The 17,772-nt window shown below is 35.9% G+C and overlaps 2 protein-coding genes across 2 annotated transcripts; both read left to right on the top strand.

Annotated features, from left to right (window-relative positions):
• The first annotated feature begins 4,695 nt into the window (after positions 1 to 4,695).
• LOC142549281 (putative sulfate transporter 3.4) lies at positions 4,696 to 9,619 on the top strand. Its single transcript, XM_075658138.1, has 13 exons — positions 4,696 to 5,060; positions 6,269 to 6,317; positions 6,415 to 6,622; positions 6,773 to 6,944; positions 7,236 to 7,301; positions 7,407 to 7,520; positions 7,595 to 7,711; positions 7,970 to 8,096; positions 8,192 to 8,478; positions 8,561 to 8,751; positions 8,832 to 8,917; positions 9,049 to 9,125; positions 9,255 to 9,619. The coding sequence occupies exons 1-13, from the start codon at positions 4,704 to 4,706 to the stop codon at positions 9,390 to 9,392; spliced, it is 1,989 nt and encodes a 662-aa protein (XP_075514253.1). The 5' UTR covers positions 4,696 to 4,703; the 3' UTR covers positions 9,393 to 9,619.
• A 4,912-nt stretch (positions 9,620 to 14,531) lies between these two features.
• Positions 14,532 to 15,251, top strand: LOC142550199 (secreted RxLR effector protein 161-like). The gene has a single exon (XM_075659436.1). The coding sequence runs from the start codon at positions 14,532 to 14,534 to the stop codon at positions 15,249 to 15,251; it is 720 nt and encodes a 239-aa protein (XP_075515551.1).
• Positions 15,252 to 17,772: the final 2,521 nt, after the last annotated feature.

Below are 17,772 nucleotides of genomic sequence, written 5' to 3'. Positions count from 1 at the left end.
AAATTAGGCGCCCATTTTTCGCAGCGTGCAATAATATGCATGCCGTGAATAATAATATTGACGGCGTGCGATTAATATACGTCGTTAATATCTAGACACGATTTTTTTAAAATTTTTTTTACTATTAGCAGCCACATAAACACACACGATGTTGCTATTAACGGCGTGCCTTTATTGTGCGTTGTTAATAGTGTGCTGCGAAAAGCTATTTTTGTTATAGTGGTGGGTCCAGAACTAAGCTTATCAAATTATTCTCATTTTTGACTTGAATCACAATAGTGTCTTTTAGATACAGAACTTGATAGACTATGCGTAATAGATCGGAACGGAGCGAAGAAATGTAAAGGGAGAGAAACATAACAAACATATAGTAAATCGATCGAATTTTGATACACATGTATCATTTTAAAACATATATAAGCCTACTTACACTTGATTCAAACTGTGATTCGATCGTTCTTGAAACTTGTACAGCACCTCGAGCAGGACTTGGACATGATCTACGGGCGTTATAAGGCCTTGAAGCCTAGTTACTGCCCCTAAATGTAAGAGTACTGGGTGCACAAATTTTCCTCTAGTTCTCTTGTTTCTTCTCGTTCGATGTGGTCAGACAACTGGACTTTGACGTATGGAATGGAGAGTCGTCATAGTACTTGGTCTTTGGTGTCTCCTCTACAGATATATACTTCTTCTTATTTAGTTCTTCGTTCAATTTTCTTTGTAATAGTAATGGTGTGACTTCGAGGATCTGATTCGGGTCAGGAATGTATATTCTTAGTTGTGAAATGTGAAATACGTTGTGAAATCTCTACATATCTCGTGGCAAGGCCACTCAATAAGCTAGGGTCCCGAATTTTCTCAGAATCTCGAAGAATCCGACATATCTTGGATTCTGTTTTCTGGATTCGCTGAATCCGACTACTCCTTTCATAATTGAGACTTTCACATATGATTTCTCTCTGACCTTGAATTCTAACGTCCTTCTTTTCAAGTTAGCCCATCTCTTTTGTCGGTCTTGTGTAACTTTGAGTTTCTCTCTGATGCTAGCTACTTTATCTATAGTTATTTGCACAATTCCAGGTCATGTGATAGTTTTTTCCCCGATTTCATCTCAGTTTAGGAATGACCTACACTTTGGTCCATACAGAGCCTCGTATGAAGCCATTGTGATAGCTGTTATTATAAGCGAACTCTATCAAGGATATATGTTATTCCAATTTCCGCTGAAGTCTAGGACGCACGCCCTCAACATGTTTTGAGAGTTTGTATTGTCCTCTCAGTTTGAACATCTGTTTGATGGTGATAGTTTGTGCTGAGAGTGATTTTAGTCCCCATGACTTCTTGAAAACTCCTCCAAAATCGGGACACGACTCTAGGATTTCTATTAGATAAAATGCTGTGTAATTTATCTATATTGTCCATATCAGGGTTGATTGCTTATCTAAATTTTAGTTAATTTGTACGGGTAAGAAATGTGAAGATTTTGATAACCTATCCACGATTACGCAAATCTAATTTTGATTTTGCTTTGATTTTGGTAAGCCTACTACAAAATTCATGGAAATGTGTTGCTATTTCTACTCTAGTATTTCCAATGGTTGTAGGAGTCCTCTAGGTTGTTGATGTTTGTCTTTGACATGTTGACATATTTAGCGCCTAGGAACAAAGTCAGCCGTATCTTTCTTCATTCCATTCCATCAGTACTTGTTTTTGTGGTACTGCCGAGATGGACTGAAAATTTTGAATTGTGTTCCTCGGACATCACCTCTGTTTTTGCATTCACGAGTTGCTTCACCTCGGTCCTTGCGAGTTGGAAATATTTCGAACTCCAACAAGCTGAATTTGAATAGCTTTGAACTTAAAATTCGAGCTCTTATACTTAGATTTCAATTGATAAGCTTTGAACTAATGTTTTTAAATTTATTGCTTACGTGATTCATGCTTTAAAAATCCCGAGTCCTCACAATATATATGCTAGTGACCTCTGCACACATTGCATGCAGACTATTAAATAAAAAATTCTGATTTTTTTAAATTATTAATTAGTTGATGGTATAGTAGTAATATTACATTGGTGTAATTCTCTAGTACCTATAAGGGGTTGTTGCTTAGTACACACACATATATGTGTGTATATATTAAATTGTTTGGTTATTGTTTAATTTATATATATATTAAATTTGTTTAAATTCATTTTACTATTTCACATATATATAATTCACTAAATATTTTTTCGAGTAGTTGTCAACAACAGAAATTGTAGTCGAATTGTTTAAAAAAAAATTAAATTTCACCTATTTCTCCCGTGTTTCATCGTACTAAATGGAGGGAAGATAATACTGCATGTAAATCATGCATGCATGTGTTCTTCACGTTTCACCTATTTAGTATGTGACATTTTCGTTACGACTCGACGCATCGATCTTACCAAATTAAGTAAGCAATCTGGCTCTCAAATTTTTTTAGAGATAGGCTTATATTCATGTAATAATTTATCATTATATATCAAGAATTAACCTTGTCTATCTATCATCATCTCATGGAGGTTGAGCCAAGTTATTGGATTAATATTACAAATTCGTACAATGGTATTTCAGTTTCAAACTAGTTGGCTGCGGGCTCAAAAACTAGGGTCGAAGGGCGTATCTTTCTTAAAAATTAAAAACTACATCGGATTTAACTTTGCATGTCCTAAGAATGATCGCCCACCATTGTTCTTATATTGGTGGTGGAGTCAAGATCCCAAGGTTAGGAGATAAATTTTTTACTAGTATTATTTTAATAATAATAATAATAATATATAGCGGTTAAAAAAATTTGAGTGGACGAAAAATATATTTTTATAATTTTATTATATAAAGGATGAGCTCCTTGTAATAAATATTTTGGACTACATCAAAATATTTTATTTCATAATTATTTTTCTTACCCACTATCCCATTAAAAATATCCCTTAAGCTCTCAACTCACTCTAAGTTTTACATTGGAAAAAACTTTCTATATAATTTTTTTTTTTTTGGCTAAATTGAACGTTACTCTTCTAAATTGAAAATAATTTTGTGTTAAATTTTTTGTATTACTGATCAACTTAAAAAAATAATGACACGATCAAATTTGTGTTCATGCTACCATATATTTGATTCATACATATTGTGATCGTTATTTTACACATCCAAAGTAAGTGCCTCTTCTCTATATATATATATATATATATATATATATATATATATATATATATAAAAGTAGAGTTGTCGCTATATATAGTAGGTTCCCGCCAAAAACTTAATGAAAAAAGGAAGTCAATATGAATTAGTATTATATTTAATAATGTTACAATTTCCAATATCATTAATCATTTTTTTAAATAACAATATTCCTCATTAAAAAATTTGAGAGACAAATAACATATGATTTTTAATATTTTTTCTATTATTTTTATTAGTAACAGTATCACTCAATCAATATATTGAAAGAAATGATAGATAATTCAATTTGATGACATGATTTCCCCGGCCCCAACTTCCCTTGTAAGTATTAAAGTGATTCAAAAAAGAATTCAGTAAATCAAAATAAAAAAATTTAAAACATTAGTTTTATATAAAATGATATAAACTAATTACATAAAAATAAAATAAGGAATTAAATATTTAAATATCTTATACCAAAAATTAAATTCATATAAATTGTAAATTATGAAATTAATTTGTTTCCTTGATGCAATTAATTAATTGATATTAGTTTTTAAATTTTCAATTGATAAAATTTATTTGTATTATTCACTTTTTTACAACAAGAAAAATAAACTTTATTTGTATTATCAAAAATATATTACGCGCTTGCATGCATGTAGGGGCGTAATCAAAATAATCTTTATAGAATTTCATTGAATTAAACGAATAACATGAAAGTCTCATGCATGGTTTTGAATAAAAGAAAAAAAGCGAGAAAATTTTTTTTCGACTCTGACTCTCCCACTCCAGTCCTCTTCAAGGAATTATATTGAGAATGTTCGTCGCGAATTGACTTGAGTTACAGAAATGGTTCTGGCTGCTCTTCTTCTTTTCCTAAGGGAGGGGAGCTCTATTTATATGACAATTGCAAGATTTTAGATTGACATAAATCAAATTCAAGATAAGAAATCATAATCAAAGTATTTGTTAGATATTGATAACAACATTTCTCAATGGATATCAAATTATAACAAATTCAAACATAATTAGATAAATATTCAAGCTAAAAATACCTAAAGTTCAAGACATTTGTTAGCCACAATATCACTCAAATTTTAGATATTTTTTAAACACGAGATTGCTTAATTTAAATAGTTGTTAATGAATAAAATTTGGTAAATTGTTTTTGAACATTTTTAAACGTCAAATCTAATAGATAATGTCACCTCATCGATATTCATATGGTTTTCAAAACTTAAAATATATGCTTGGTAAGAGACTTCAAGTGAGTACTGCACCATTCTAAAAAGCTTATCACAATCAAACACGCGTGCATTTATAAAGTGTTGGCAACCAAAATTGTTTTCTTAAATATATCTATTACTGTTTTCCTTCCACTTGTTTTAATAATAATAATCCCCCAATTTAAATTAAATTAAATTAAAAGAAAAGGGAAAAAAATAGAGTCCATGCAACTATAAAAAGGTCCAAGATTGTTCGTAAAATCCATCAAAGTTCCAAATCCCCACAAAAATGGGCTTAAATTCAAACAGAATCGAACATTTTTCAGACCTCGAAGCCCCACCACCGTTGGTTCAAGAAACCACCAGCCCCAGCGCCCGTTCGAAGCCACCACCACCGCTGGAAGTGCACAGAGTGTGCCTGCCACCGCCCAGAACCACCGTGCAGAAACTCCAGCACCGCCTGTCGGAGATCTTATTCCCAGACGACCCACTTCATAAGTTCAAGGATCAAGCGTGGCACAGAAAGTTGCTTCTGGGGCTGCAGTTTCTGTTTCCCATCTTCAAGTGGGCACCCGGCTATAGTTTCCAACTTCTCAAATCGGATGTTGTTTCTGGCCTCACTATCGGAAGCCTTGCGATTCCACAGGTACTAATTTTTTTATCAAATGTAAATTTTTTATAAAAAAAAATTTATTTGACAGTTTTTCTGATTTATCAGAAGAATATCATATTGTTATGAGTTTTGTATATATTCATAAAAAAAATTGTATCCCTTTAAAACATTAGTTTTAGTCTCTTTTGGGCAAAAATTGTAGCTAATTGCACCACCATTGTTATGCTCATAATAATTCAGAGTTGGGACGATTTCACGAATATTTATCTGTGAGACGGGTCAACCCTACCGATATTCACAATAAAAAGTAATACTTTAAAATAAAAAATAATATTTTTTTCATGGAAGATCCGAATAAGAGATCCGTCTCACAAAATACGATCTGTAAGATCGTCTCACACGAGTTTTTGCTTATATAGTAACATTTATCTCAGAAAACCAAGAACAACCGCATATGATTATATGATTCAAGTCGTTTACGTGCACACGTCGACTATCCTACCAACCTAAAGAAAGCAAAATATATTTAGTTTTATGTCTTGCTAAAAATCCCTTTCACAAAAATTCGAACGAGAGATTACTCAATAATAGTAATTTATACATAAATATATGAGAGAAAATTGCAATTTTGGTTATATTTATAATATATTTGTTATTTTAGTCGTTTATGACATCAAATTTCAAATTTTAATAAGTTCGTTATATTTTTTTATTGTTGTTATTTTATTTATTTTTTGTGTGACACTGATATGATATCATATGTACAACTACATCAGTAGGACTTACAATTGAAAAAATTATAAAAAAAATAAATAAAAGATACGCATAACTGAAAGATAAAAATAACATTAAATGAAACTTTTGATTCTTTTTTTTTTTTTTCCATTTGATGAGACCATAAAAAAGTTTAGGGTCAACTTTTGTCTAACAGTCTAGAAAGAAAAAGTTTACTCACCCTTGGACATAATTCCACGTCCACCCTATAATTTTTAGCTAGTAATAGTTCCTTTCAAGAGATTATATTTTTATTTTTGATGCAAAATTTGGGAAATATTTTATTTGAGAACGGCCACCACTGAATTTTCTTGGAAATCTAATGTTTTTAAGCCACAGTATTCGTTCTTAATAATACGAAAATTTTCTTGATTATATTGTCTGAAAAATGTTAACTTTATTCAAATAAATAGTGATGGGATTCTTCATGAAACTCTCGATGATGTGTTGTACTGTCCTCTACACAGGGTATTAGTTATGCGAAGCTAGCAAATTTGCCACCCATCATTGGGCTATGTATGTACCAAACCTCTCAGCATTTTCAAGAATCAATCTGTGTTTTATTATTCAAAATCACATAATAATGACGTTAAGCAAACTTGTTCTCGAGCAGATTCGAGTTTCGTGCCGCCCCTGATATATTCAGTTCTTGGGAGTTCTCGACATCTTGCTGTTGGCCCGGTCTCGATAGCTTCTCTTGTAATGGGAACGATGCTTAGTGAAGCTGTTTCTTACAATGAAGAACCAATTCTTTACCTTCAACTGGCCTTCACTGCAACTTTTTTCGCAGGGCTATTCCAGTCGTCTCTCGGTTTTCTCAGGTATATTACGTTGCACATCAAAGAATTTAGCGGAAGTGGCGCTGGTTCTGTTTTTCACTTCACTTTTACTAGCCCCAGAATATGGAAGTTTCAAGAAAAGATTCGTTTTTTGTCTGATGGACTAATGAGTAAATTCGATGTGATCTACAGATTAGGATTCGTTATTGATTTCCTTTCCAAGGCGACTTTAGTTGGCTTCATGGCTGGTGCAGCAGTCATTGTTTCTTTGCAACAGCTAAAAGGGATGCTTGGAATAGTCCATTTTACAGCAAAAATGCAGCTCATTCCCGTTTTTTCATCTGTTTTCCATCACCAGAATGAGGTATAATCTAAAGAAAAGATGAATGTTGAAATTTTAAATTAAAAGATCATTCCAAACTATGTTTCGTAAGTAGTGTCTTTGCGTAAGTAACCAATTTCTATGACACCATAGGAGTTATGGAAATATCACTGTTCCAAAATTCAGTGACCCTTTTCGAGACAACAAAGTTTTCTTCTTATATTAGTCAGAATTGTTGTGATTTTGGTTTCTTGGTGGAAAGTTATGTAACTAATTTTTTCATCTTAATCTTCACATACAACAATTTAACGATGGTTTATTTCATTTCTTCAGTGGTCTTGGCAGACCATTGTTATGGGGGTGGCTTTTCTGGTCTTGTTATTGACTGCAAGACAAATTGTAAGTGTTTTTTTCCTTTTAAAAGCTTCTTGCTTCGATAAGTTTTTGGCCTATGATTCAAAAAACTTCTCGAACTTATATTTTAAACTTCATTAATGAATGCAGAGCATGAGAAAACCAAAATTATTTTGGTTATCGGCAGCTGCACCATTAGCATCCGTCATACTATCAACCATACTTGTTGTCTGCATTAAACCTAAAGCTCAACAGATCAAAACGGTAAGGAACTTTTTTTTATCCAATTATATTTTTAGTAGTGTCTGAAGTTGTAACGAGCCTCGTTTTTCTTCCAGATTGGTCACTTGCCTAAGGGTCTGAATCCACTTTCTTTAAACATGTTATTCTTCCGTGGCTCTCATCTGGCTCTTGCCGTCAAAACTGGACTTATAACTGGGATATTGTCTCTGACGGTATGTTCTTCCTGTGAAGATCTTCATACATAATTTGCTGCATTAAACTAAAAGAGCTTGTGTGGTTCTTCACGGTTTTCAAAGGAGCTTATGCTCGTGATGAAAATACAGCTTTATTATAAGTTAGTACCAACCAAACAGTCTGAGTGTAAGAGCTGTTGTTTTTCTAATTAATCGGTCTTGACTTTGAGTCGTTGAGCACGAATTTTTTAAGAATATGATTTTCAGAAGTTTATCTTCGTCTGTCCTCATCTGTAGGAAGGGATTGCAGTGGGAAGAACATTTGCTTCTTTAAAAAACTACCAAGTAGATGGGAATCAAGAAATGGTGGCCATAGGCCTAATGAACATGGCAGGTTCGTGCACTTCATGCTATGTTACCACCGGTAAGAATCAACTTTATTTCACTTTTCAGATCCATTGTCCCGAGCCCTGATAGAAAAAAGCGGATAGCATGAAAAAACTCCTCTTATTTTACCAGGATCATTTTCGAGATCTGCGATAAACTACAATGCTGGGGCACAAACTGTAGTGTCCAACATAATAATGGCCACTGCCGTGCTAGTGACTCTGCTATTTCTCATGCCACTGTTCCATTACACTCCTAATCTCATTTTAGCAGCAATTATCATAACTGCTGTCATAGGACTAATAGATTACGAGGCTGCCTTTCGCCTCTGGAAAGTCGACAAACTCGATTTCATCGCTTGCTTGTGCTCGTTTCTTGGTGTTTTATTCATCTCAGTACCTGCTGGTCTCGCTATAGCAGTAAGTTTTCTACTGTAACTTTCATAAATAACTTTAATTAATTTTCATTGTGCCCTTCTCTTGAAACTTAAATCTTGATTAGGTTGGAGTCTCGGTTTTCAAGATATTGTTGCATGTAACACGGCCAAACACGGTGGCTATAGGGGAAATTCCTGGGACTCAAATATATCAAAACCTTAGCAGATACAGAGAGGCTGCGAGAGTTCCTTGTTTTCTTATCCTCGCGGTGGAGGCTCCTATTTACTTCGCGAACATGACCTACCTACAGGAAAGGTCAGAAGCGGATTCAGAAAATTTTGTTCCAAACTTTTGAAATGAAATGACATTGCCAGCATACAACTCTTGAACTGCAGGATATTGAGATGGATTAGAGAAGAAGAAGAGTGGTTAGCATTGAACAACAAAAGCAATATGAAATGTGTGATTCTTGATATGACTGGTTAGTCTTGACGAATTTTCGATCCTGCTACCACTGAACTTACTATTTTTTTCCTGATTTTTTCGACGCGAGATAATAACCACACTCTTAACTTTCAATTTATAGTAACAGGACTTTCTTTTCTTGTTCAGCTGTTACAGCAATCGACACGAGTGGTATCGACATGATCAACGAACTCAGAAAGATGCTCGATAAACGGTCACTTAAGGTGCATGAGTCCTCACATATCCACCAGTTTCAAATATCTCTACCAAATTTTCAGTCTTTTACATTATGCTGTAAACACTCAGTGTAGTAGAAAAATTGAACTGATCATTAACTCGATCTGGTTGTGCAGCTCGTGCTCGTGAACCCTGTCGGGAGTGTAGTTGAAAAGTTGCATCAATTACATGTTTTGACTTCATTCGAGATGGAAGGACTTTACCTAACAGTTGGAGAAGCAGTTGTTGATATTTCTTCTTCATGGAAAGCATAATTAGCCACTGAAAATGGCTTTAACACAATTTCTTTTGATACTAGGTTGAGGGATTGAGCTGGTTTAGGCTTGGTCGAGAGAAGTTCCATTAGAATAATCAAGTGTATTATATCATAAAATTCATTACATCTTATAGTAACTCTTTGAACAAGAAGAGTTTATTTGCGTATGAATCAAACTATTGAATCTGTAACTTGTAATTTAATGCCAATCTTAGCTATTTGTGATATCCCACTATGAAAACATTGTCATCAAGGTCTATGTTTTTCCCTGAAAAATTTCGAACTACAATGGATAAATTTCACCTTATGTGATGTGATGCAGTAAGAGTCATGGCATCCTTAAATTAAAAGGGACTTACATGAATCAATAACTTTGAGATAAGAGGTGTAATTCTTGATGTGGATGAGATCAAAATCCAACCAGCATCAATCATTACATCCTTATTATATATCAAAGTGTTGAGCTTTGATCAGTGTATTCCATAGTCGAATGAAGAAGGAAGAACAAGCTGAGTTTGTGGGCTAGGAGTAGAAGAGATAGGCATAGTAGGATATAACTAATGGGCTGGGCTAATATGATTAGTGGGCCGGTTATTAATTTAGGCTATTAATAACAGCTGAGAATTCAGTTGGAACACTTCTTCTTCGTCTGAATTCATCAGTTAGTTCTGAAAATTGTAATGCTCTCTTTGTTCATCAATAAAGCTTTGCTCTGAGTTCTAAAGTGGATGTAGGCATTTCAAGCCGAACCACTATAATTCTTGAGTCTCCTTCTTTAATGAATTATATAATTGTGCAGTTTATATTTCGGTTGTTCAATGTTTGTTGTTGTTTTCTTGATTGCTTACGTGAAGCCTGAAGCTTGTGAAAGAGTCAAGTTTCACAACAAACTGGTATCAGAGCTTAGGTTCCTGGGGCTTCTCGGTGATAATATTTTCAAGAATGGGGATCACTCACGTAGAGATTGAAAGATTTGATGGCAAAACAGATTTCTCGATATGGCGTAAGAGGATGAAGGCAATTCTGGTACAAATGAAGGTTGCCAAAGCTCTTGAAGGGGAAAAACAGTTGCCACCAACACTCACACCCGATCAAAAGGCAGAGATCCTGGAGCAAGCGTACAGCACCCTGATTCTGCATCTAAGTGATTGTGTCCTACGTGAAGTTGACAAAGAAACCAACGCGACAGGAGTACGGCTGAAACTAGAACAGCTATACATGACAAACACACTCTACAACCGAATCCATCTCAAAGGGCAATTATTCGGATTCAAGATGATGGAAGAAAAAACCATTGAAGACAATCTTGATGAATTCAACAAGATTATTATCGCTTTGGAAAACCTTGCTATCAATATTGAAGATGAGGACAAAGCAGTATTGATCATGAATTCATTACCGAAATATTATGAGATCTTTGTTGACACAATGAAGTTCTCAAGAGACAACATATCTCTTGATGAAGTCGTGACTGCCATTAAAGCCAAAGAAAATCAAGAAAAAAAAGGTAAGAAATGAAGAAGATGGTGAAGGATTGATAATGAGAGGAAGATCAGATAAGAGATTCAATTCGCACAAGAAGAGGAGTAGAACTAGATCTAAATCTCGAACAAGATTGAAATGTTTCCTCTGTCATAAAGAAGGGCACTTCAAGCGAGATTGCCCTGAGAGAAAACACAAATGAAAAGCAAAAGAAACCGAGTCAAGCGATCTTGCAATGCTCTCTGATGGATATGAGAGCTCTGAGGTGCTAACAGTCACTACATCCCACAATGATAAAGACTGGATATTAGACTCAGGATGCACATATCACATGACTCCAAATAAGGATTGGTTCGAGCAACTAAATAACTATGAAGGAGGTAAAGTGGTAATGGGTAATGATGCCGAATGCACCATTGCTGGAATAGGATCGATAAGTATCAGAATGAAAGATGGTACATGTAAAACACTCACTGATGTGAGATATGTACCAGGTCTGAGGAGAAATCATATATCACTTGGAAGCTTAGATGGCAAAGGTTATTCCTACAAAGCAGTTGGTGGAATAATCAAAGTAAGTTCTGGATCTCTTGTTATTATGGAAGGAATAAAACAAAATGGCTTATATGTGCTGCAGGGCGAAACAATTATTCCATCTTTGAACTTAGCCACAGAAACTCTATCTGATATGACTAGAGTTTGGCACCTGAGGCTTGGACATATAAGCCAAAGAGGAATAGATGAATTAAAAAGACAAGGTGCTTTTGGAAATGATGAAGTTAATAGGCTGAGCTTCTATGAATATTGTGTACTTGGAAAACAAACTAGAGTAAAGTTCCACACTGCAAAACACAACACCAAAGGGACAGTAGACTATATACACTCGGATATTTGGGGGCCTACAACTGTCAATACACTAGGTGGAGCCAAATATTTCATCATCTTCATTGATGACTGTTCGAGGAAAGTGTGGCTATATGTTCTAAAACAGAAGAGTGAAGCCTTCAAAACCTTCAAGCAATGGAAAGCATTAGTTGAAAACCAAACAGGAAAGAAAATCAAAAGACTCCGGACTGACAATGGACTTGAATATCTCAGTGATGAATTCACAGAATACAGCAAAGAACATGGCATAGCAAGACATCGGACAGTTAAGAACACTCCTCAACAAAATGATATTGCGGAAAGGATGAATAGAACCATTTTAGAAAGAGTCCGATGCATGTTAAAGTTTGCAAACGTAGGAAAGAATTTTTGGGGAGAGGCTGCTTCTACAGCAGTTCACCTGATCAATAGATCACCACCAACTGCACTAAGTTTCAAAACACCCGAAGAGATGTGGTCTGGAAACAAATCTGATTACTCAAATCTGAGGATTTTTGGGTGTCCTGCCTATGTACATGTGAATGAGGGAAAACTTGAATTAAGATCCAAGAAGTGCATATTCTTGGGGTATCCTGATGGAACCAAAGGATATAGATGTTGGGCCAAAGATGGAGCTAAATCTAAACTCATAACAAGCAGGGATGTTATTTTTAATGAACAAGAGATGCTGAATGAGAATACTCCTCAAAGTGTTACAGAAAAGGACAGAGGTACATATGTAGATAAGGACAATCATGGAACATCTGGAAATGAAGAAAAAATTGCATCCACAATAAAGAAAGAGGCAACACAAGTTTATACGGAAGAAGAAGATCTTAATGAACAAGAAGACTTAAGTCATTACCAGCTTGCTAGGGATAGACAAAGAAGAAATGTAAAGCCTCCCAACAAGTATACATGTCAAAACGGGCTGACGGGACGGGCCAGCCCGCCATTTTGACGGGCCTCTAAATGGCCAACCCAGCCCAACCCACCTTGGGCCGCAGGTTAGGCAGGCCAACCCGCTTATTATTTTTTTAAAAAAAAAATACTAAACAGTATTAAAATAAACATAGAAGAAAAATATATTTCAGTCAAATAGTTTCATAAAAAACTTAAAAACATTGAAAGCATACAACAATCAACATAATCCACAAAAAAATAAAGTACTTATTCTAATTCACACAAGATTTCATCGTACACATGTACTAAAAATTAACTCATGTAATATCACCAACCGTAAATACAATGAAATATTTAAATGTCAATTCCAAATCTTTTTTAGTATACACTTTCTCCAGTTTCTTAAGGATTTGTCCTCACAAGAAAACAAAAATTAACGATCTTAAGGGTTTGTCCGCACAAGGCACCTAGCTCTTACCATGCACATTTTCTTAAAAAGTGAGAAACATTGGAAGATAACATAAAGTCGAGGAAACAGACGGTCGTAAATTTCAAAAAATATTATGTGTTCAACAATACACGTAATTACTTTATTTACTATATTATTTCGATAATTCTGGATTAGTTCGAGTTAAACATTAAAAAAAGGGAGGAGACTGGAGAGTATAACATCTTCAAAAAAAAATAGAAGCATAGAGATTTTACCAGAGTGATTGAAGTTAGGCACATGAGAAAAAATAAGGAAGAAATATGAATTTTTATATAAAACTTAAAATTATAAAATTCTACCCTAATTTGGCAGGCTTAGGCACATGAGAAAAAATAAGGAAGAAATAGTAATTTTTATATAAAACTTAAAAATATAAAATTCTACCCTAATTTGGCGGGCCAACCCGCAACCTAAACGGGCTCAACCCGTTTGGCCCGCAACCCAAATGGGCTCAACCCGTTTGGCCCGCCTCCAAACGGGCTGCTATTTTATCAACCCAACCCGCTCAATTTTTATGACGGGGCGGGCCGACCTGACGGGCCTGACCCAATTTTACAAGCCTACCAACAAGTTTGGATATGATGAAGTTACTGCCTATGCGCTTATGTCGGCAGCAGACTTCATGAGCAATGAACCAAGGACTTACAATGAAGCTATGGACATTGACTTAAGTCAACTCTGGAAACATGCTATGGATGAGGAGATGAGATCTCTGGAAAAGAATGACACCTGGGTTCTAGTCCAAAAACCGAAGAACCAAAGGATCATTGGTAGAAAATGGATATACAAGCTGAAATAAGGAATCCCAGGGGTTATGGATCCCAAACACAAAGCCAGACTAGTTGCTAAAGGGTATACACAACAAGAAGGCATAGACTTTAAAGAAATATTCTCTCCGGTAGTGAAACATACATCAATAAGAATCCTGCTGTCAATGGTGGTCCATTATGATCTGAATTTAAAGCAAATATATGTCAAGACAGCTTTCTTGCATGGTAACCTGGAGGAGACAATCTACATGACTCAACCCGAAGGATATGTACTGGAAAAGGATAGGGATAAAGTGTGCCTGCTGAAAAAATCACTATATGGCCTCAATCAAGCACCCAGACAATGGTACTTGAGGTTTGTCAAATTCATGACGGAAAAAGGGTTTAAAAAAAGTTGCTATGATGCATGTTTCTATTATAAACATGCTCGTGGTAATGGAGTAATCTATCTGATTTTATATGTTGATGATATGCTCATAGCAAGTCACTACTGGCAACTGAATTTGAAATGAAGGACATGGGTCAAGCATAAAAAATTCTGGGAGTGGAAATTCATAGAAATAGACCAAAGGGAACACTACACATTACACAGAGCAACTACATCAGGAAAGTCCTGAATCGGTTTAACATGGAACAAGCCAAACAAGTTATAACTCCGATAGGAGCTCACATAAAGCTATCAGCTGTACAAAGTCCAGTAACAGAGGATGGTATCAATGAAATGAAGATAATACCATATGCCAACGCAGTCGGGAGCATAATGTATGGGATGGTGTGTACACGGCCAGATCTTGCATATGCATCAAGTTTAGTCAGTAGATTCATGTCTAATCCTGGACCGGAACATTGGCAGGCTGTTAAGTGGATACTTAGGTATCTGAAGGGCTCCCAAGATATTGGCCTAACTTACACAGGCAGGTGGAGTGAAAGAGAGAAGGTTGAAGGGTATGTGGAATTGGACTTTGCTAGTGATCAAGACAGAAGGAAGTCTCAAACAAGCTATGTCTTTACTCTTTATGGTAATACAATAAGCTGGAAAGCAAGTCTTCAACCTATAGTAGCCCTTTCAACCACTGAGGCAGAATATGTGGCTGCCATTGAAGCTTTTAAGGAGGCGTTATGGATTAAAGGCATAGTGGAAGAAATAGAAGGCATGAAAGCAGAAGCTTCTATATTGTGTGACAGCCAATGGGCAGTTCAGTTAGCCAAGAATCCAATACACCATGAAAGAACAATACATATAGATGTGAGGCTTCATTTCATTCGAGACGTTATTGAAAGTGGAAAAGTCAATATCAAGAAGGTACCAACCGAAGACAATCATAATGATCAGGAGGAGATTTGTTGAGCTTTGATCAATGTATTCCATAGTCGAATGGTGAAGGAACAACAAGCTGAGTTTGTGGGCTAAGGAGTAAAAGAGATAGGCTTGGTAGGATGTAACTAATGGGCTGGGCTAATATGATTAGTGGGCCGGTTATTAGTTTAGGCTATTAATAACAGCTGAGAATTCAGTTGGAACACTTCTTCTTCTTCGTCTGAATTCATCAGTTAGTTCTGAAAATTGTAATGCTCTCTTTGTTCATCAATAAAGCTTTGCTCCGAGTTCTAAAGTGGATGTAGGCATTTCAAGCCAAACCACTATAATTCTTGAGTCTCCTTCTTTACTGAATTATATAATTGTGCAATTTATATTTCGGTTGTTCAGTGTTTGTTGGTGTTTTATTGATTGCTTACGTGAAGCCTGAAGCTTGTGAAAGATTCAAGTTTCACAACACAAAGTTTAGTTGATGCGATCATTATTAGAATAATACTTGTGATATCTTATAAACGTGCACATTCAAGGTCCTAGCAAGTAGAGACTAGCTAGCCCTCCGGTAGCCTTGGAGTCTCTCCGCCAAAATTAGACCTACAAAAGTGTTTCAAATGGTGTATGAGATAATGGAGTAGGTGAAAGTGTAACGCCCCGAAAATTTGAAGGTTCACGCGAACTACATCCACGAATTATTAAATTCTTTTGTATTTTAATTGAATGTTTTAATTGCATAAATTAATTATGTTGTACATATTTGTATGTTTAAAATGTATTTTCTACATGGTTGCATTAAATGTATTTTTAAAGGTTATTCGAGTTGCCATCAAGAAACGGAGACCGATGGCTGAAAAAATAGAAAATGTTTTTATTGGTTAATTGTTTTTTTATTATTTAAAATATGGGTGATGATTTTTCTTATTTTTGAAAAATATGGGGTTTTCAGGTGATTTTATACGCCGGAAAGTAAATTTTATCGGTGTTGGATTTTCAACAAAAATACGAATTTTTTGGCAACCCGGCTAATAAATTCACAAACTTATTTAAGCAAAATTATTTTTAATATTTTAATTAAGCACTAATGGGCTTAATAGATCTAATTAAATTTATTATTGGGCTTAAGCCTTATTAGTATATTAATTAAGTATATAATATGTAAATTAAACCCCAAACCAAACTCACGCCCCTTCCCCAACAAATACCAACCCCTTTGTTCCCCAAGTACACGGCACACACAATATTTTGGAAGGGTGGAGTTCGAAAATTGCAAGGGTCTTCAAGCCATCGTCTTCGTGCCACAGTTCTTCGCAATCGTCAACGTTTATTCGTGCGTAAAATACGCAAAGGCACGCCTATTCTTTCCTTCAAAACATTATCACATCATAGTATTTTTTTATGCATGAATTTTAAGAAAAAACATAGCACACAAGTTAAATTTTCGTAACTACATGCTTATGTGTTCTAAATTGGTGTTTTTAATTTCCAAAACCATGTTTTATATGTGTTAAAGGGGATGCCATGATCAGGACATGTTTAGACATTGTTTTACATGAGTTTAGAGTCCTAAAATAAGCCACAAACAATGCACAAAACCGAACACGCAAAGCTTGAAGCTAGGTTGCTGTCTTATGGAGTCTAAGTTCGTTTTTCTGTTTTACATGGTCCGGCTGGGCGTTGGCTGGTTCCAGGGGGTAGCCAAGGTCGTGAGGGAGTCAAGGGAAGAGTCCTAGCCACGCTAGGACTCGAGACAAGAGGCTGGGAAGGAGTCCTAGCTTGCTAGGACTCCAACCCGTAAGTTACAAGAGAAGCTGCGCAGGTACAGCAGTTGGTTCAGGGAAGAAGGGGCTTGGCCTGGGGGTTCTGGGTTCGGCTAGGTCGACTCTTTAGGGTCCTAAGATGGTGCTTGAGGGGCTGGTGCAAGGGTTGCCTCGGTGGTTTGGACCCTAGCAGCAAAAACGTAGACTCCATGCTAAGGGGGTTTCTCGGCCAGTTTGTGTTGCTGGTTGGTGGGCTCGGTTTTGGAATTTAGGTTCAGGCCCTATGGGTTCTAAGGGTCCAGGGGGGTGCCTAGAAGGGCTGGTCAGGGATGGGCTCGGTGGTGGCTCGGCTGGGAGAGTCCTAGTTGGGTTAGGAGTCCTAAACATGCAAGGAAGCACACACACTCAAACTTGCAGAAATATGGGTCGAGTTCCAGGAGCTTTTTGAGCGGGCCAGGGCTGTTTTTACGGGCTGGGCTTGGTCAATAGGGTCCCTAGGTGGGTTGGCTAGGTTTTGGATCAAGGTGGCTCGGGCGTGGCTCGAGTAAATTAGAAGATGGCTCGGTGTGTTCGGTTAAGGGTCAAAAACGAGATTTAAGAACTAAAAATTAAATCAATGGGTCCACGGGTGTGGCTCATGATTTGGAAGGGTAGAATAAATCATAAAAAGGTTATGTTTAAAATTTGGGGACAAAATAACGAGTTTTGGATTTATCCGGGATTTAATCGCTGCACGAAACGCTAATTAACGAGTTAATTGAAACGCCTAGTTTTATGCTTTATAAAATTATGAAAAATTA

This window comes from Primulina tabacum, chromosome 6, assembly GCF_025594145.1.
Source record: "Primulina tabacum isolate GXHZ01 chromosome 6, ASM2559414v2, whole genome shotgun sequence".
Lineage (NCBI taxonomy): Eukaryota > Viridiplantae > Streptophyta > Magnoliopsida > Lamiales > Gesneriaceae > Primulina > Primulina tabacum.
The sequence above is the reverse complement of the archived record's forward strand: the minus strand, read 5'-3'. Positions and strand labels throughout refer to the sequence as shown.